The sequence below is a fragment of the Setaria italica genome, chromosome III (assembly GCF_000263155.2).
Source record: "Setaria italica strain Yugu1 chromosome III, Setaria_italica_v2.0, whole genome shotgun sequence".
In the NCBI taxonomy this organism is placed as follows: domain Eukaryota; kingdom Viridiplantae; phylum Streptophyta; class Magnoliopsida; order Poales; family Poaceae; genus Setaria; species Setaria italica.
In genome coordinates, this window is record NC_028452.1 from 4692872 (window position 1) to 4713476 (window position 20605).

At 48.5% G+C, this 20605-nt stretch overlaps 3 protein-coding genes and 1 pseudogene across 3 annotated transcripts; 2 read left to right on the forward strand and 2 right to left on the reverse strand.

The window, feature by feature from the left end:
* Positions 1-388: 388 nt before the first annotated feature.
* On the reverse strand, positions 389-2535 carry LOC101770646 (protein GRAVITROPIC IN THE LIGHT 1). Its single transcript, XM_004960550.4, has one exon. It carries the CDS (start codon positions 2203-2205, stop codon positions 712-714), a length of 1494 nt encoding a protein of 497 aa, XP_004960607.1. The 5' UTR covers positions 2206-2535; the 3' UTR covers positions 389-711.
* A 6553-nt stretch (positions 2536-9088) lies between these two features.
* On the forward strand, positions 9089-13260 carry LOC101760386 (annotated as a pseudogene).
* A 3143-nt stretch (positions 13261-16403) lies between these two features.
* On the reverse strand, positions 16404-17271 carry LOC101771048 (mediator of RNA polymerase II transcription subunit 32). The gene has a single exon (XM_004960551.2). It carries the CDS (start codon positions 17168-17170, stop codon positions 16694-16696), a length of 477 nt encoding a protein of 158 aa, XP_004960608.1. The 5' UTR covers positions 17171-17271; the 3' UTR covers positions 16404-16693.
* Positions 17272-17305: 34 nt separating this feature from the next.
* On the forward strand, positions 17306-20578 carry LOC101771439 (putative pentatricopeptide repeat-containing protein At1g53330). Its single transcript, XM_004960552.2, has 2 exons — positions 17306-18928; positions 19787-20578. Exon 1 carries the CDS (start codon positions 17402-17404, stop codon positions 18797-18799), a length of 1398 nt encoding a protein of 465 aa, XP_004960609.2. The 5' UTR covers positions 17306-17401; the 3' UTR covers positions 18800-18928; positions 19787-20578.
* The last annotated feature ends 27 nt before the right edge of the window (positions 20579-20605 follow it).

Consider the following 20605-nt stretch of genomic DNA (forward strand, 5'->3'; position numbering starts at 1 on the left):
TACAGTCGCGCCCCGCAAATCAACAATCCCGACCGCCGTCTCCGCCCATGTGCTCGTGTTGCTGCACACCACACAGATCCCCCGTTCTGCCTGCCTATATGGAGCTAATGTGCCGCGCCCTCTTTTCAGACTTTTGGCCGAGCTGAGCCAATCACCATCACCTAACCCAAGTTGGAGATGGACGGGGAATGTGCGCGCACGGTGCACACACACATTCCCGATCTGGATCGCCGGCCGGCCTCATGCAGGCACGGAAAGGTATCGGATCCTCGCAAGATGCTCTGCCTGGCTGCAACCAACATGCGGACATGCTGCTCCTGCTCCTGTTCTAGGACCAATGTGGCCGAGGCATCTGTGTCTTTTGGTCACCACCAAAACTGCAAAGATCTGTATGGGAATGGACTGCCCGTATTATACTTATTATACTTACTACATTGGTAGTAGCGGTAGGTAGATACATGCTTCGGTTTCGATCCATACGTACATACGAAAGTAAGTGGGAACATGCCATGCCCAGGTGGGTGGCCACTGGCCAGTGGGCACCTGCATGCCGGACGCTGCTGCTGCCCTGCCTGCCACCCTTAAACCTCACGGCCGCTCCGCCCGGCGCCCGGAGGCTGGATCTCGCCGCCGTCGGCGTGCCGTTTCCCCCGTCTGCGACGAGGCCGCCGCCCAGGTGCAATGCGCTGCCGCCGCGGGTCGTCGTCGTAGTCACGGCCGCGGGTCAGAGCGGGAAAGGTACACTCGGCACTGGATCACCGTCCGCCCGACCTTGAACCCCGGCACCACAGTGAACCCGACGGCGAGCTGCCCCTGCCCGCCCGGAGCCGGCGCCACCGTCCCGCCGCCGCCGTCCGCGTCGCTGGCGCTCTCCATGAACACCTCCGAGAACCGCTCCCCGGGGCGCGCCTGGAACACGGACGCGGCGCCATCGAAGGACCAGAACAGGCAGTGCAGCAGCCACACGCGCCGCGCCATCTCCGCGAACTCCGCGAACCACGCCGTGCGCGGGAACGCGCCGCCCTTGCGCACGGCGGCGCGCTGCTCGGCGCGGCCGCCGAAGAACGCCGCCTCCATGCGCTCGTGCACCACCGACAGGTACCGGTCCCGCAGGAACTCGCGGAGCGCGCCCCACCGCGGGTTCCCCTCGCCCAGGAACTCCGCCGCGGGCGCCGACTTGAGCTCCGCGAACTCGTCGAAGAAGCGCCGCCGGTCGTGGGAGCCCCGCCCGTGGAGGGAGCTCATGCCGAAGTCCTTGCGGTGGAACCCGGCCAACATCTTCAGCGCCACGTAGGACTCAAGCGCGAACCGGGCGTCCCCCGCCGGGTCGCGCAGCCTGGCGCCCGGGTGGACGGCGGCGGCCGCCGCCGCGGGGTCCCAGCCGGCGGCCCGCATCCCGTCGAGCATCGCCCTGGCGAAGCCACGGACGGACTTGACGGTGTGGCGCAGCGCGGTGAGGAAGTGGGTGGCGTTGAGGCCCGAGAGGTGGAGGTCGTCGAGCGCGGCGAGGGTGCGGCCCGGGTGGGCGCGCTCCTCCAGCGCGCGCGCGGCGCGGAGCTCGTCGGTGAGCGCGGCGCGGGCGCGGCCGGCCTCGGCGTCCCGCGCCCGGAGCTCGGCCTCCAGCTTGCGCGCCGTGATCTCGTAGGTCCGGAGCAGGTGCCGCTGCTCGTCGGCGTGCGCCGCGAGGGCGGCGGCGCTCCTGGCCGCGCCGGCCGGGTCCCTGGCGTACCGCCGCTTGAGGTCCGACAGCTTGGTGAGCTCCGCCACAAGGCCGGCGTCCGCCGCCTGGATGGCCTCGGCGTCGTAGGGGTGCTGCGCCAGCTGCAGCTGCGCGTACGCCGCCTTCACCGCGGACGCCCCCGCGAAGAGGCTTGCCACGAACGCGTGCTTCGCGGCGGCCTCGGGCCCCGGCGCCGGAGACGGCTGCGTCTGCGCCTGCACCTGAGGTGCCGCCGCCCCTTTCTTCTCCGTGGCGCTCTTGAAGAAGGCGTCGAGCGTGTACGCGGCGGCCAGGTTGCCCGACAGCTTGAGCTTGCTGAGCGAGTTGATGGAGCTGTCGAGCGAGTCATCGAACTCGTCCCCGGCGACGGAGTACGCCACCCCCGCCCCCGCCGGGGTGCGCTTACGGCGGAGCAGCCTGGCCAGCCTCCGCGCGATGCCCCCCGTCCTCTGCTGCGGCGGCGCGGCCGCTGCCATCGTCTCCATTGCTCTCTTCTCTCTTCTCTCTTTTTTCCACACACTGTCACAGAGTCACAGAGTGAGCTCTTGGTACTGCGGAGGAGCTGCGCTGCGCTGAGCTTCTTCTAGCTAGCGTTTCTTGGCTCTGAGAGGCTGGAGGGGAATGGGACGGGGTAGATTAATCAGCAGAATAATTAGAGGGGGTGGTATGCAGGTTGCAGGGCATGGTACGGTGGTATAATATACCAGAATAATTAAGGATGCTGTCGCGAACAAATTAAATACAATCAAGTGCGTCTGCCTCGGGTACGGATGGGGAGAGGCGTTTTCGGTTGTTTAATGGCGGGGTTTTGCTTAGGAGGGAGGCACACCACCGGCGGCAGCATGATTATTCCCTCCTGCTCATCTCGAGCTTTTACAGAACATTGGATGCGGATTCCTGATTTGATGCGTAGAAAGAAATGTTCCCGGGATTTTTAAGGTTCCAAGTATTCTTTCGGTAAGTAGGAGCATATACAAGTATACCAACAAGAAAGCATGTAGTAGGGCATATGTTATTATACGCCCATGTTGCCCTCTGTTTTGTGACAAGGAATCCAATGCAAAATGTTTCCGGTATGAATGCTTAAGTTGGAACAATGGGACTATGGGATGGATGGATCCTGAAATTCCTTCCAGTGAGAATGAAATGTCTCCCAAATGAACTAGGAATTTTGTAGAAACCTAGTACGAGGTGAAGACCTCTCGCAACCTTTTTCTTCTGTCCATATTTCCAAAATTTCTTCAGCATTTTCCCATGAAGCGTCATCGTTTCATGCATTTGAGGCCAATCTGTCCTGTCCCTAACGTTCGAAAACCGGAAAGGAGCCCTTTTTTCCAACAAAAAGTCAAGCGAGCAGTAAGCAGTACAGACATTACTACCCCCACAGGGCACAGGGCACAACATCCAGCAGTTAAACGGCTGAATCATGGGCAAGCAACCAAATGGGTCCATGCGACTGGCCCACCCGTCAGCCTCTGCCGGCGTGGCGCGAAGCAAGCCGGGCTCGTGTCTTCCTCACCGGGTCATTACACGCGGCTACACACATGCGGTGCCCATCATGCATGAAAACCAAGGGATCCAATCCATAATCCAGTTGGGAAATTGCGTTGCAGTAGGTGGTCAGTCGCCTACTACGAGGTAGGAGCAAGGCGAGAAACATTTGGCCATGTGTAGGTTGGAGTTGGAGGCTTGTCTATGTTTTGCCTGAACAGGGAAATGGTATTTTTGAAGCAATTTCCATTTGTATAGCGTACATCTGAAGGTTGAATTTTACATTTGCTCCTACAAGCGACAAGTTCCCATGACTGAAATTTCCGTGCCTTATTATACCTTGCAGGAATTACACAATTTCTCATTAAAAACCATGTATTCCAACTTCCAAGGGAGTTCTTTGGTGATGATACGTGGTGAGCAATGATGATGCGTAAGGCGAAGCATTGCCGTTTAAACATTGCTGTAGCTGTCTTTCTTTTACAAGCTGAGATTTTTCGTATAGTCAAATCACTCAAAGAAAAAGTTCACAAGAGTAAAGTTATACTACTCACCTACATCTCCTTTTCCATCACTATCAATTGGAGAACCTATAAAAAAAAAGAGAATACTAACAAGGCAGTAAGATAAGCAAGACAGGGACTCTGATCTCTGGCTTTTGCTACAAGACCCGCACCTAACAAAAGGGAAGAACAATGCACACTGGCAGCAATTGATAGCTTTGGAGCCTTGTTAGACGATCTATGTGTTAGGTCTACCACACACCCCATAGGAAAATGAATTGTGGAGTGCATGCAAAAGCTTGCGTTGCTGACTTGCTGTGTGCCCCCATTCCCGGGGAGTGTCTCGGTTTGTTTGGTTCCCCCAATGCTCCTCCCTACTCCTAAAGCTTCGCAAAGTACCCGACATCTCCTATTTTAGTTTAGGATCTGTTTGGATCTGGGATTAAAGTTTAGTCCCTACCACATCAAATGTTTAGATACTAATTAGGAGTATTAAATATAGGTTAATTACAAAATCAATTACATAAATAAAAGCTAATTTACGAGATGAATCTATTAAGTCTAATTAGTCTATGATTTGACCAAGTAAATATGTGCTAATTATGAATTAATTAGACTTAACAAATTCATCTCCCGAATTAGCCACAGCTTATGCAGTTAGTTTTATAACTAGTTCACATTTAGTCCTTCTAATTGGTATCAAACATCTAATGTGATCCGAACTAAAAATTAGTATATGGATTCAAACATCCCAAGCTTCTTCCGAGCTCAAAATGAGCTGCATATATATACATATACGAAGACAAAGCCACTATGAAAGCTCACGCCTTCATGGGAGCCAGTGTTCTAAATCTTTGACCACTGTACTGTTTCAGGGGTTGGAACTGTAAGTGCTCCTAAATTACTGGAGGCTCGCTGCCTCGGAGTGACCAACTGCAAACACTCCTCCTCGACCCGCAAATGCCAAATGGGATCTCAAGCTTACCATTGCAATTACAAACAGTACAACACCTCTTTTTTATTGGTTCTTTGGATCCTCTTGGACACGACGGCCAAGATATCATATGGGCGCGCGAGACACGCTCATAGAAAATCACCAGCCCGTACGTGCTGCCGAGAAAGATGCCCCCCTTGGACTCGCATGAGGCTCAGGGCCACTGTTCATTCCTCAGAACAGGACCCCACCATCGACGCATCTCTTTCCCTGCCTTTCGCGGCGCCGAAGACGTCAGGGTAAGGACGATCAGAAACCACGTGCGATGGCAGGATCCTCCTCCCTGATTTTTTTCCCCCCCCCCCCCCCCCCCCCCCCTCTCTCTGCAGCTAACAGGTTCAGGGAACCCGTGCTACCGAAACTATTGCCAATCTGCCATGCATGTTTTTTTCTTTAAGTTTCAAAAAAAGAATGTTTTTTTCCTTTCTTTCTTTCTTTTCAGAATAAACGTACGCTTACTTTACTTTACTAGTCCATCATTGGTACAGCAAAAACACGATACAGAATCTGCTCATCGTGAACGGTAAATCGAATCCCATGAGAGATCTAGTAACAGTTTAGCTACGGTTAATTCAGAGCGTGTACGTTTCACCGTACCTTTACAAAGTAGTGCTCGTGCAACTCCCGCAAATAGTGGAAAAAAAATGATGCAGTATAAGGTGATCGAGATCAACACATACTGTCGGCTGTCGCACGTACGTGTGTCCCAAATGTGCACCTCCCTTTTGCTGGCAAATCACGGCTCTTCCGGGACGTTTTGGGATTGGTAATTAAATGAATTTGAAGCCATGCACATATACATACAAGCTCGTGGCGAACATTTGCTATATATACAAATCTCCATTGCACCGGCAATTTATTAATCCTATCCGTGGTGCACATAAGTGTATTATAAAAACTATAATCCGTAAAGAGTGCACGTAATATGTACTTAGTATATAATACACGTGAACATGAAAGAAAGTTTGAAAGCAGCCGGTGATGGTGATTGGCCTCCTGAGTTGCGTGGAGGTGGAGTAGATGTAAACTTGTTGTGTCTACTCTCTGTCATCACCATATCCACTGCATGGACAAGAGTCGTTGGGCTTGGGCGTGGCACCGCCGGCCTTTTGTTTTGCTTTTCTTTACTTGTACCTTTTGGACCATGACATTCTTCACATGTTCTCGGTGAATGGAATACTTTCAATAGTATATTCGCAGAATATGTTTGCAACTTTTGTATATTCTTTCTCAGAATATATTTTTTATTTTTATTAATAATTGAGAACATTCACACACACAGAGAGACCAGAATATATATATTTATATTTTTCAAGAAAACTTACATTAGCAGCATTTATATATATATATATATATATATATATATATTAGTGTGTATATTATAAAACAGTGCTTGCTGAAGTTTTGAGAGACGAGGACTGCTTGCTGAAGGATTCCATCATCGTTTCATTCCTTTTCCATTCAAATTATTGTGTTTGTTTTTTCTGCTTCTATATTATTTCGATTCCCGAGTTACATAGAGTGCCTTAGATGAACATCTACTGTATAAAGAACCTTTCTTTAGATGAGAAAAAGGGAAACATGAATACCGTAAAGAAACATCAATACTGATGTAGCTAAATTAAAATCAGGGATGTAACATGAGGTCTCATCTATGCTGCACGGATACGGATACGTGTATCGATCCGTGGATGCGGCATTTTTCTAAAAATCCCGATACGCGGATACGTTTCAGCGTTTTTTAAATATAAATAAATAATAATATATAATGAGAATAACAACAATAAGCAGAAATTTAGCATAATAAGCAAATAATGGAGTACATAAGTTTTGTAAATTAACAAAGTAACATGTTAAAATGCTATGAGGATTGCAATGTAATTTTTTATTTCATTTTCTATTCTCTTTTTTCCTTCCTAAAGGACTTACGCGTGTTTTATATATCTATTAACGGCAAAAAGGTAGGATATTTCACAGCACGGATGGATAGAATCAAAGCTCATCCTCACCTCCTCTGTACTATCGCCTATCTCTCTCTTTTCCCGGCTCTCTGTCTGTCTTCTCTCCATCCTCCATCGGCTCCCTCTCTTGCCTCTCACTGCAGGCGTGCGGGCATGCAGGTGGACGCCTGGGTTGCTGCGCACGACAGACTGGTGGCGCAGGGCGGCCATGGGGACGGGCTTCGAGCGGCCGGATCCCCAAACGGACGAGCTCCAGCTTCGCGACCAGGAGGTGCTCGCGCATGGCAGCGGCAGGCGATGCTGGGCGGCAGCTTGGAGCGGCGATGCGGGCGGCGATGCGAGCAGCGGCGCTGGTGAGCGACCTGCAGCCTGCAGGACGGCTGTCGCAGGGCCACGGGGGCAAAGCGGCCACGGACCGGGCACCCGTATCGTAGAATCGGCTCGGATACGTACCCACGGACGTATCGACTTTTTCTTTTCTTATTTTTATTTCGGATACTTCATGATACGTATCCAACGCGTATGCATGACGTATCCGATGCGGGATACGGCACCATGCGCACGTATCCGTTTAACATAGTGTCTCATTATGATGTGCACGCGTAGGTTATAAAAGAAAATGGAGAGTAGGGCTATTCTGGGCCTGGTGACAATATGGCCTTTGTGGGCCCACAAAATCAGGGCTGTTACATGATGTCTCATTGTCATTTTTCAGTGTTTTACAGAACTGAAAACTCAGTCACAGATAACAATTGACATGATGTATGCACGGAGGGGAATGGTGTGCTTTTGGATGGGTTCCTAGCTCTTAGATTGTGATTGGATAAGACATGATTTTACTTATTTTCTTGTGCAAGCTTATTATATATGGACCGAAAAATCATTGTAGATATATATATGTAACTGGAAAACAACATGTGCAAGTTATAAGTCCGCAAATGTTAAAAGGAAAACATAATGATGAAAAATACTACATGCATAAATTTTTATCAGAAAAAGTGCCAGACCAGGTCACCAGGTTGTTTCTTGCAAATGGCTTCGTTGCAAACAAACGGCATAAGCTTTAGTGGTTTTATTAAGGCATGTCAAAATCCTTGTGCATTCAGAGGTTGTATTAGAAGAAAGTTTGTTTCTCGATTCTTTATATAAAGTTATATTATTGGGTCTGTCTATATCTCAATCGATATTTATCTCTCAATCACTTTCTATGATCGTTGGATCTCGATCCAACGGTCGGGATCCACACCCTCTTCCTTCTTATCCTCTCCCGTCGCCCTCTTCCTTCTGTCTTCTTCTTGCCCGCCACCAGCCCGCCCTCCGCCTCGCCAGCGCCTTCCCCGGCGCCAGCAAGGCCCGCTATCGACCCCCCACCACTCTCCCTCCTCCTCCTCTTCCTCCTCCTTCGCCGATGTCTGTCCTCCCCCCCCCCCCGCCTCCGCTGCCGCCCTGCCCGTCTCCAGCGGCGGGGCCACTGGATCCGCCGCCACCGTCTTGATCGCTCCCGTGCTAACCCATTGATGGCGCTCGCTCCCGCCGCCTCCACCGCCCAACCGGGGGTCCTCCGCCGCCCAGCTCCGGCGGTGCCCGCACCGCCTCCGCTCTCCCGCCGTCTTGACCGCCACACCGCCGGCCGGCGAGCCACCCCGAAACCTCCTCTAGGCCCGCAGATCATAGGTAACCCTACCCCCAACCCCAAACCTGGGAACCCGAACCCTAAGGCTCGCCGGCGCCATTCCCGGAGCTGGGGAAGAACACCCAGAAAAAGTGATTGAGATAAACTTAAAAATCAAGCATTTGAGCTCTAGCAAATCTCTATATTATTTTACCATTATCATCAAATTGAATGACATCTTCTGTTGCATGTCTACAGGAACATGCCTATGACGGGTTTGTTTTACTAAAAACATAGTAGTGCCCTGGCCACAATGCTTACTGCATGCGCAGCACCGACGCAGTCACATTATAGTATACTCACTGCAACTCTTTTGCAAACTCTCATAGCATGAACCTCCCCCAGGTTGCCGTAAAAATAACATAAGTGCCAAGATAAGGATGTTTATGTTAACATCCATGATCTGGGAGAAGCAATGATTTTGTTGGCATGATTTGGTCGAGAAGGCCTGCATAAGTGCCATCAATTGAGGAATCACACAACTGCAAGATCACAAAACATGAGTAGTCTTGAAAAGGTTAAAACATATCATGTGATGATTGGATGCTGGACAATGTTAGTTACATAATCCCTACGTTTCTTAGAGTTTACTCCTTCGTTGTTCGTTCCAACAACACCCTTAATTATCCACGAAGACATTTGGACCCAAAATTGCTAATATTTTTTTATCCGGGATAAACACGCCAATATCCATCCAAGCGGGCCAAAGTATGAGACGTATGTTTAGTACCTCGCATCTTCCCCGCCATGGAGTCCAACCTCTCCCGCTTCCCACCCTTCGACGCCTCCTACGGCTCCGGGCCCTGCGAGAACCTCCTCTGCCGCATCATCTCCGCCTACAGCCGCGCCCGCCTTTTCGCCGCCGCGTGCCGCGCCTTCGAGCGGCGGCAGCGTCGGGATCCCTCGACCACACGGGCAACACTCGGTCCTCCAAAGCCGCACCGCACAGGGCACACGTGCACAAAGCACCCTGCTTACACTTTCATCCTCACTTCGTGTAAAAGAATTAATCCGAAAGTACTATGACTAGTTGACAGAGGCTTATAAGTTGGCTCCACTCTTACTCAACTAGCAAGGTGGTACTAAACATGCACATCTACGCTCATGGTCCACACTGGACCAATCAAATTGGGCCGGGTGTCACATACACCCGCCCTTAAGGAACCTGATGTCCTCGTCGGTCCAACTCACCCATACTTGGGCAAATGTCCAGGAACGTTCCCTCTTAGCGCACGACTGTACGTCCAGTATCGGCACCATATGTCATGCCGTGTGTCCAATCCAGAGCTCACACGCACCATGCGCCATATGCCCGCACACTGACCCGTACGCACAACCGCGAGGGTCGGCTCTGGTACCACTTCTGTCACACCCAGTTTTAAAGGCAAAACCAGATGAATGAATTACATGTGCACCAGGATCAAGTTTCACACATGCAACGACTTCAGTAAATATCATAGACAGTGCCATAAGAGAGTATTAAATTTATTACATGACCGAAAGTCTTTAAAATGAATAGCAAAACGAGTCTTTATTCTAGTAGCGGAACTCCAATGAAGACGACGACTCCACATGCAGTTGACTGGGGGCACACATACGCCTAGACCTCCTCGAAGTCTTGAAGAACCTCCTCAAAGTTGACTTGGTCTGAGCAGCGGTTTTAGCAAGGGTGAGTACACTTATGGTTGGTACTCAGCAAGCATGGAGAATGTGTAGTGTAAGGCTATGGTTTAATAGTAATTTAGCATTTTAATTAGTTGGTCAAATTTTATTAGCAATTACTAAATGTAAGTTATACCACCCACATTTAGCATGAACATAAATAAAGATAGCAGCAATAAATAACATAAATTTAATTCAACTTTCGATAAATTAATCATGTGAGGGTCCAGGCCGCTCTTTACCGTGAGTACGGCTGTTATAACAGTTTTACACTCTAGAGAGGTTGTACATCTTTACCCACAAGTTGCTTAAAAGTTCAAAAGAACTTTAGACCCAACCATGTTGTGCGGGCCAGGCACAATACCACACTTCCGAGGTGTGATTGCATAGGGACTCTACGAGGCCTTTACAAAGATTTCCTAGTAAGGATAGCTCGCTAAGGTTTCATGATCAGCGCGATGCATAAACCTCTCTCAAATTGCGAAGCTACCATAGAGCTAATCAGTCTGAGGGCCAGGCTATACACCAACTACTGTCTCCCCCTCTTGAACCTTTCGGGTAAAGCTACCACGAACTAGAGTTTCTAATTAATTAGCCAAGACCAAAGCCATATAGTTCATGTGGTTGCACTGTTTTTCCGGGTGGTTCTCCATATTCCAATTAAGCATGATGATCTTGTATTAATGGAAGGTATAGCATAAATAAAATAAGTTCAAGCATTGGTTCATTAATACCACCATACCCAGTTAGAGCAACTAAGCAAGAACTACCCAACATTAAAGTAACCTAGGCTGATGAAGGTACAGGGATAAAACTAGGCACACCTTAAATAGGACCCATCATGTTTATATACTTAAAAGTGCATAGCATATGTGTATTGAACATGAAAGTAAAGGTTGCATAGGATCAAATTGTGATCAAGGGCACGACTTGCCTTCCTGAACTTGCTCTTACTGCTCAAAGTCTTCGAAGCCTTGCTCTTCGAATTCCTTGAACTGCGATCCTTCTATACGCATCAAGCGAGTACATACAAGCAAACAAGGGAATAAAATAAAAAATATTACATCAAACAGTAGCAACAGAGCAAAACAAGACCATAAAACTAATCTATGCATCAACACGAACTCATAGACGCAAGAATCATTTAAAACGGATTTAAAATGCTAAATATATGAACTAAACAAGATTCAGGGGCTTAACTGCGAGAAAACTAGACTTCTAGGGGCTTTAAACTAAAAGAAACCGATGGCTAAAACCTAATTATACACATAAACCTAAGGTTTAATGCGTCAAAGAGCGGGCCTAGGACGGAGGGCACTATTTTATAAAAGTACAGGGACTAAAACGGAAGAAAGAGGACCTAGATCCAATTACTTTTGAACGCGCAGGACCTTGGGTGCAACAACTATAAAAGGCTCTTTAGCAAAAAGAATGGCAGGACCTTGGGTGCAACAACTATAAAAGGCTCTTTAGCAAAAAGAATGGCGCGGCGGTGGGTTGACCGGTATTGACCCGGGTCAAATCCATTCCGGACTGTTGGATTGCGATCGGACGGCTGCGGAGCGACGGGACGCGGGCGGCGACGGACGGCGTCGAGCGGCAGTGGAAATAGGGGAACTCGCTGGGAGTTGCTCAGAATCAAGCGTCCGGGCACGGTTTGCGATGGGATCTGGCCCTGGAGGAAGCGGGTTGCACGGCGAACCTATCTAGGGTGCTCTTGCGATAGTTGGAGCGGCGGCCGCGACACACGGCTCGAAGAGGCCGCTCGGCATGGCTCCGCGTGGCTCCGGCGAGCACGGGTGCGCGAACGAGAGCACAGGAGCGCACGTGATCTACACTAGAGGCCTCTTCACCTCCTCGCGGTGCTTCGAGCAGTGATGTTGTCGACAAAAAGGCGACGATGGAGGAGATCGACGGCGGCGGGCGTGCTCTTGAGCTCGAGCTCTGGCAACGGCTGCTCTAGAGCTCAAGGCGAGGCGCTAGGGTTGGTGAGGGGCTTTGGGGCGTGGCGGCGGCTTTTATAGCCCGGTGGGGGCTGGCCTTGGTGTGCGGGCCCGAGGTCTAGGTGGGCGCGCGCGCGGGGGTGGCACGGACTCGAACTCGAGTCCGGCTCGGGCGCGGCGCGGCGGAAGGAAGGAGACGCCTGGCATCGGGTGAGAGCGAAGGCGGCGCTGAGCGGGCTTGCGCGGGAGCTGGGTCGAGCTGGGCCTGCCTTGCAGGGTGATGCTGCGCTGCTGCTAGCGAGCTGGGTCGAAAGAAGAAAGCGGGCTGAAAGAGAGGGAGAAAAAGAGAAGTAAAGAGAAAGGGTTTTTCTATTGTTTAAAAAGATTCAAACATAAATTTAAATTCAAATTTGAATTCAAACAAACAAAAATTAATGCTTGAACAATGAACTCCTATGATTCATTAACTTGTCTTAGAAAATATTTAGATGCCTAAGAAATTTAATAAAACCTTAAATCCTTAAATAAAAGCAATTAAATTCTAGCAAACTGTAACAAATTTATTAATTTGCCAAAGTTGAAAATTAGGGTGTTACACTGTCTCGTTAAGGGGCTGTGCCAGAGAGGGGAGGTGGATGCTGCAGTGAGGCTCAAGGATGAGATGGCGGGCAAAGCAGAACTTGTGCAAAATTCAGCCGTGTATGGGGTGCTTGTGCGAGCATTGTTCCGGGTAGGGCGCAAAGGTGAGGTGGATGGATTGCTGGAGGGGATGAAGGGGAGGGGGATTGTGCCTCATAGGGACAGGGTGGTGTACAATGCGATGATCGCGGGCTTTTGCGAGGATGAGAGGGATCCGAGTGCTGCATTTGCTGTGCTTGATGACATGCAGAAGTGTGGGTGCAAGCCGAATGCGGTGACGTATAACATGTTGGTTACGGTCTTTGCAAGCTGGGGCGCTGGCAGGATGCAAATGAATTGGTTGAAGATATGCCGAGGCGGGGCTGCCCTCCGGATGTGGTCACCTACAGAATGCTCTTTGATGGGTTGTGTGCTGCTGGTGAGTTTCATGAGGCAAACCGGGTTTTGATTCAGATGGTTGTCAAGGGTTTTGCACCGAGCAAGGATGGTGCGAGGAAGTTTGTTGAGGCGATTGAGAAGGAAGGAGATGGAGGATTGCTGGAGTCGGTGTTGTGCCAACTGGCAAAGGTGAATGCTTTGGAGCGAAGTGGATGGGAGAAAGCTGTGAGTATTGTGCTGAATGATCCTGCAGAGCTGAGGATAGAGAAGCAGCTAGCTTCTATAAGATTTGCCTGAATAGATATCTTCATGGATTTAATCGATGGTATTGCTAGAGTCTTCATGAATCATGATCCATATACCAGTTAGTTTCATTGCTGTCAGGACACATTTGGATCATGGATACACATTCATCGCCAGAAACCGTCAAATGCCTTGTGCATTGAAGGTTTGCAGTATAATTGTAGTTATTCGATTTGCTAGCATGCTTTTGACACACATTTTCTCCTTCCCTTGCTTGCCACCGGACACAATTGCACGAGGGCTTGTTTTGGCGGCAAAGCTTAGATCAGGAATGCCAACTTTTATAGTGGCCCGGAGGGAATTCTCTCTTAGTATTTCTGTTATATACGCCATACTGTCTTAGGGATTGAGTAAAATTACTCATAGTGGAGGATTGACATATAAGCACGTCGAAAAAATAGATGTTATTAGAGATTGTTTTGGACTACCATTTCCCCCCCCATCATTTCACTTATGTAAAAATAAGGGAAAAGTCAGCAGAAGTCTGATTTTCAACCAATAACTACAAACCGCACACCCAACTGTCAAAACTAGGCAAGTTTGGCCATTTAGTTAGTTTCAAGAGTGGTTTTGCATTTTCTAGAAATTTTAAAAATTTAGGTTTAGTTAAAAAAATTATAACTAATTTCAAAATAGAAAAAAAAATCAAATTGGTGCCAAAAATTTTCTAAAAAAAATATAACCCATCTGTTGGTGTTATATTTGGTATTATTTGAATCTTAGTTGTTCATGTTCCTTACATTTTATTATGAGCAATAAAACACTAGGAATAGTAATAACAAATATGATGTAAACAACTCCAAATAGAGTACCAACAAATAACCATATTTTTAGAAAACTTTTGGTACCAACTTCATATTTTTTTGATTTGAAATGAATTAGTTATAATTTTTTTAATTAAATACAAATTTTAAATTTCTAGAAAATGCAAAACCACCCTCAAAACCAACCAAAGGGCTAAATTTGCCCGGTTTTGATAGTTGGATGGCCCTCATTGTCCAGTTTTATAGTTGTGGGTTGAAATTTATACTTGTGCTATAGTTGGAGGGTGAAAATATGACTTTTCCCTAAAAATAACAGATTTACCATTACCTTTATCATCAGTCCTGGCTCCCTCCATCATTGAGTACACAATGCCACTGTTTTGGCTAAAACATAGTAGACTAGGATGCGTAAGTTAGAATGAATGCCGTGCGATGCATCATTCTGATGCCATGATTTCGTCGCCAAGGTCTGCGTAAGTGTCATCAATTGAGGAGACACCGCTGCAAGTACACGAAACATTCAGCAGGAGAAAGGTTCGTGCTACCACACCTTGGGATTACCGTATGTTCCCTAAACGTGTACAAACAGTCAATCTAAAAAATATGAAATGGATCGAGTGTAGTTTTTCCCATGTACTATCCTCCTTTTTAGTACGCCTAATTACCTCCTACCACTGGTTATTTGCCTGGACACCTATGAAAAACTCAAGTAATCCTTACTACTCCCTCTGTTCCAAATTGCAGGTCGTTTTGACTTTTTTAGATTCATAGATATTATTATACACCTAGATACAGTGTATGTCTAATAATATCTATGAATTAAAAAAAGCTAAAACGACCTACAATTTAGAACGGAGGGAGTTCTTTAAGCTTAGGCTAATTCTTATGATCGGAACAAATCGCCCTAGAACCAGTCAGTCTTAGAGCTCAGGACAGTGGTCCTTCGGAGTGGAAAAAGCAAAGCATTAAGAACGTCACTGAAGAAACTACATATAACTAACCACATGGAATGCATGGACATACCATGATAGCCCAAAAAGTTTTCTTGCTGTAGTGATTGTGAACCAAGGCTCCTCACAGCGGGTTGCTATGGGTAAACTAGTTATGCTTGGTTCCCTGCCACTTTCAGATTCAGCTGTAAGAATTTACAAGGCACAAATATCAACTGAGGCTAAAGGCAAAGAGGCATCTAGTTTCTGGACGGAAGATACCTCAATTTTGTAGGTTGCTATACGATAGTCAGGAAGTTGGACAGGTAAGTTCCATGTTCCAACAATTTACTGGACATTTTACAAGTTGAAATTCCTTATCCCAGCCTATATAATTTCCTTTTATTGTGCATACCTCATCGCCATTATTTGAGTACTGCATATTTTTGTGAGGTAATCACAATTAGTTTCAGATCTAGCCATCTAGGGGCTACCACAGATAAACAGGGTACTTGGCTATCAAAGTATAACTAGACATGATGCTTAAATAGATGTACACGCAATTTATCAATGAAAGACGGTTCCAATAACATGATTGGGCACTGACAGTGTGCACATGTCCTCTTCGCAGTATAGGCAGGTTCATTACGTGGTTCTCTACAACCAATTGAATATACATTTTTTCCCCGAAAGTTTTGTGTGACAATATATAGGCTTCTACTGATCTAAACAATAGAACGTGGAGACCAGCGGATCAACACACCATCTTCTTATTTGACAGATGTTACGCTGTAGAAAATCCTGAACGGAGCAATTTGGTTATCTTTAACCTTACTGAATACATCACACCTTGACACCTACGTGGTTTGGTAGTAGCAGACCACAAGATTCATGTCGCAATACTACAGAGAAGTATAAAAGGGCAGCGCATCAGACATGAATTTCTCTTGCAACAGTTTCTAATTGACATTATCCAACACTAGCAATTTGATATTATCTTATTTTTCCATGCTAATTGATCCACTTATGCCTGAGTGATTTTCATGCAGCAGATCATTGCAAGGCTTCCGGTATTGCTAAATTGACTGAAGGTTACTATCAAGCAAACATTTACATGTTTCCTTCTATTTGAGCAAATTCAACTTGTCTTCTTTACCTGAAGGACTGAATGATTTGGACATTCTGTTGTCCAATTATGGCAGAAAATTTGTATTCATATATGTAACTACATGCACATATTTTTCTATTAGCATTTTGTGCCTTAAAATCATCATGTATTTAGATTCATGTATTTCATATTCCTCACAACACTACAATCATTTACTGAGAGCAGCATTTTTGCTGGCTGTGTGAAGTACTGGACAATGAGCACATAAGCTTAATTTTGGGTGCACAATTAAAGGAACCAACAGTAGCAATGCATGGGCGCTTTACTACTTATGAAAAGCAGGAATCAGCAACGATGCTCTATGTGCCACTAGTTCATAGTGTATTATCTCATACATAATGGGAGGGAGAAAACAACCAGCAAAGAGCAAATAATTTGTTCAATTCTTCCAGATATCAACACCACAAGGCATTATCAAGTACCATACCAGTGATCGCAAGCTCTAATGTTATCCCTCAAAGATTTAAACTCAGCTACGACAGACATGTTGGTTTTCTCTCGAAGGAGATATGCTACGAGTTCATTCCGGAAGGACGACACTGCTAGTTAATTCAGCAACTCCATACCTACTGGCCTCCCTCCTCGGGGTGCTGCCCACCGGGGCCCGGGCCGGCGCCGGCATTTGGGGTAGCGGCACCGCCTGTACCGGCGGTCCCTGGGGCGGAGGCGCCTCCGGCGCCGTGCTGGAGCTCAATGACGAGCCAGCGGACGGCCTTGCTCATCTGCTCGAGGCGGACGGCGCTGATGGGCTTGATGCCGGGGGCGGCCGCGAGCGGCGCGGGCGCGGATCCGGCGGAGGCGGATCCCGTGGCCTCGTCTACGAGGCACTCGGAGCCGATGCGCTGGCGGATGGACTCGACGAGCTCCTCGGCGTGGTCGCAGGCGACGCGGAAGAGCTCCCAGCGCTGCTTGAAGGCCTCGAGCGCGGCGTCGGTGGCCGCCGTCTTCTCCCCGCCCGACTGCGCGCGGGCCTCCAGCACGGCCGACGCCGCCGCCACGAAGTCGTCGTACGCCGCGCTCAGGTCGTCCACGGTCGCCTCCATGCCTCCGCCGCCAAGCGCCGCCGCAGCTTTTCCGGCGGCTCGACTCGAATCGAATCGCCCCCAATTCGACGACGACCCCAAGAGAGAGCTAGAGGCAAGCAGGCCCTGGGTGAAAACAGGAGACGGCCCAATCGAATCGAAATCAGATGGGCCTTTACTTGAACATCCCGTATATGGGCCAGGGCCTTTACGTCCACTGACCCCGTACGTGTTCCCCGCCAGAACGCCGCAATGTCGCAGGCCGCCATGGCGGGGAAGAAGTTCTCGTCCTACCACCTCGCCGCCGCCCTCCGCCGCGAGCGGGATCCCAGCGCCGCGCTGCGCCTCTTCCTCAACCCCACTACCTCCACCACGTCGTCCTCCGCACCGTTTCGCTACTCCCTCCTCTGCTACGACCTCATCATCTCCAAGCTCGCCGCCGCGCGCCTCTTCCCGGCCATGGAGTCCATCCTCTCCCGCCTCGCCTCCTCCTCGGACCTCCGTCCCCCAGAGCAGCTCCTCGGCCGCGTCATCTCCGCCTACGGCCGCGCCGGTCTCCCCGCCGCGGCGCGCCGCGCCTTCGCTCACCCGGCCTTCCCCGAGCCCCGCACGGCCCGGGCGTTTAACACCCTCCTCAACGCCCTGCTTGCCTGCCGCGCCCCCCTCCGCGACCTCCTTGCGGTATGCCACGACACCAGGATCCCGCCCGACGCGGCCACCTATAACATCCTGATGCGGGCTGCTGCTGCGTCGGGCTCCGTCGAGCACGCGCGCCACCTGTTCGATGAAATGCTGAGCCGGAGCATCGCGCCGACCATCGTCACGTTCGGCACGTTTGTGACCGCTCTGTGCAACGCGGGTCAGCTGGAAGACGCGTTCGAGGTGAAGGAGGTGATGGTCAAGCAGTACAACTTGCCGCCGAATGCTTATGTGTACACGAGTCTGATGAAGGGGCTCTGCGAGAAAGGGGAAGTGGATGCCGCAGTCAGGCTCAAGGAAGAGATGGCGGGGAATGCAGAACCTGTGCTGGATTCAGCTGTATATGCGACACTTTTACGGGCATTTTTTCGGGTAGGGCGGAAAGGTGAGGTAGTTGGATTGCTGGAGGAGATGAAGGGGAGGGGGATTGTGCCTGGTAGGGTAGTGTACAATGCGTTGATTGCAGGCTTCTGCGAGGATGAGAGGGATCCAAGTGCTGCATTTGCAGTGCTTGATGACATGCAGAAGAATGTGTGCAAGCCAGATGTGGTGACCTATGATACACTGGTTGCAGGTCTGTGCAAGTTGGGGCGGTGGCAGGATGCTGCTGAATTGGTTGAGGATATGCCAAGGCGGGGGTGCCCTCCACATTTGGTGACCTACAGAATGCTCTTCGATGGGATGTGTGCTGCTGGGGAGTTTCTTGAGGCAGATCAGATTTTGAATGAGATGGTTTTCAGGGGTTTTGCACCAAGCAAGGATGGTGTGAGGAAGTTTGTTCAGGGTATTGAGAGCCAAGGAGATGTGGCATTGCTGGAGTCAGTGTTGTGCCGGCTGGCGAAGGTGAATGCTTTGGAGCCAAGTGGATGGGAGAAAGCTGTAAGTGGTCTGTTGAATGATCCCACAAAGTTGAGGCTAGAGAAGCAGCTAGATTCTTTAAGAATTGCTTGATTAGACATCACAGTGGATTTGATCAATGCAGTGTTGTACTGTTGTGAAAAATAACAAGCTTGGTTTTTAACTACCAGTTCATTCATCTTCTGTACAAGGCTGCCTTGCAGGTAGTCTTTCCCATTTCAGGTTAGTTCCTTGCTGAACATCTATTCTAATATTTTAGAAAACCGAGAAAATCAAGATGGAATCTAAGGTGGATGAATTATTCGAGTGGAAGTTTATTAGATATAAGTTTTGGTGCAGGATGGATTATCACAATATGAGTCTTCATGCTTGCAAATAGATGGTTGTGTGTATATAGTTATTTTGGATTTTCTGGTATGCTTCTGAAGATATTATCATTTTGACTTTGTTCCCTTGTTGACAATCTTATTTTGTTCTTTTAGATACTTACAATACTTGTTAATGTTTCTGCATGCTTTGTCTCCAGTCTCTTCTGTACATAACACCATTTTCATTAGTTTAGAACAGGAGAAGACTTTCTCTTTCAGAGTACAAACATTTATGTTACCATACATTACAGAGGGAGCTATTTACAAAATAGCAAGTGCATACAGTAAGAGATAAAGCAGAAAGGAAGAGTTGTTTGCTGTAGGAAGAATCACCGTTTTGAGAAAAATTGCAACATATGCTTGATACTCGGTTCACCTATTGGAGGCAAGCTCCCCTAAGTATGAATTTTATCAAGCATGTTTAGGACAGTTGCAGCATGTCTTATGATCCAAGAGTCTATGACGCTGAAGTTCCTTTATTCTTCAACGGCTTCTAAGTTAGATATAGCATATTGCTGTATTGGAGTTGTGTAACATAAACCTGGGTTGGTTCGGAAGAGTGGTAACAGTAGCAACATGAAAACGGAAAATTTATGGAATATAATATCCAGAATTTTATTGAATTGCCATGCATTCTGCTGGCCCTTCCTGTGTCCTGTTTATGTGTCATAAAGCATATGTTTAATTATTTGAATTGTCAACTTTTTTGTAGAATCAAACGCTCATCACCAGATCAACAAGAACAAATGGCTAAGGCGTCATCGTGGTAGTCAGCTTGGTGGTGGAGATGAAAGTGAGCGGGGTTGTAGCTGATAGGGTGGTGCACGATGTGATGACCGCGTGCTTTTGTAAGGATGAGGGGTATCCAAGTGCTGCATTTGCGGTGCTTGATGACATTTACAAGAGTTGGTGCAGGGTAAGTGTGGTGAGCTATACACGTTGGTAAGTTGGTTGCCACATTGTGCAAGTTGGACCGGTGGTGGGATGCTGGTGGATTGGTTGAGGATATGCCTAGGTGGAGGAAATGCAGAATAATCTTTGATAGGAGGTTTGCTGCTCGGGAGTTTCTTGAGGCAGACCAGGTTTTGAATGAGATGGTTTTCAAGGGTTTTGCGTTTGCACCACGCAAGGATGGTGCGAGGCGCTTGCAGTTGCAGGGGAGATCCAGCAGGAGAAACAAAGTGCACGTGGGCGCGCCGAGACGGCGGCGGTGGAGATGGCGGCCTGCTCGCTCAGAGGTGGTTTGATCAGGGGGTCTTTCACCTCGTGGTGCTGTGATCGTCATGTGCGGATCAGCTTCAGGTGGGTGACAATGATCGCCCGACTGAAAAACTTATTAGGAAGCACATATGGGATGCAACAATGTTTATGTGACACTATCCTGTCTGATACTCATGAGAACAAAGTGGTGGAAAAGGATACATATCAAGTTGTATCATAATGTCATCCAAAGTATGCGAATATCGAGTGGTATCCATCTTAAGTATCTGAATATTACGTGCTACGGTGAAACCTATTATGATTTCTTAAG

Coding starts and splice junctions, on each gene's coding strand:
- LOC101770646 (XM_004960550.4), bottom strand. CDS start 2,205: ATGGAGACGATGGCAGCGGCCGCGCCGCCGCAGCAGAGGACGGGGGGC.
- LOC101771048 (XM_004960551.2), bottom strand. CDS start 17,170: ATGGAGGCGACCGTGGACGACCTGAGCGCGGCGTACGACGACTTCGTG.
- LOC101771439 (XM_004960552.2), top strand. CDS start 17,402: ATGTCGCAGGCCGCCATGGCGGGGAAGAAGTTCTCGTCCTACCACCTC.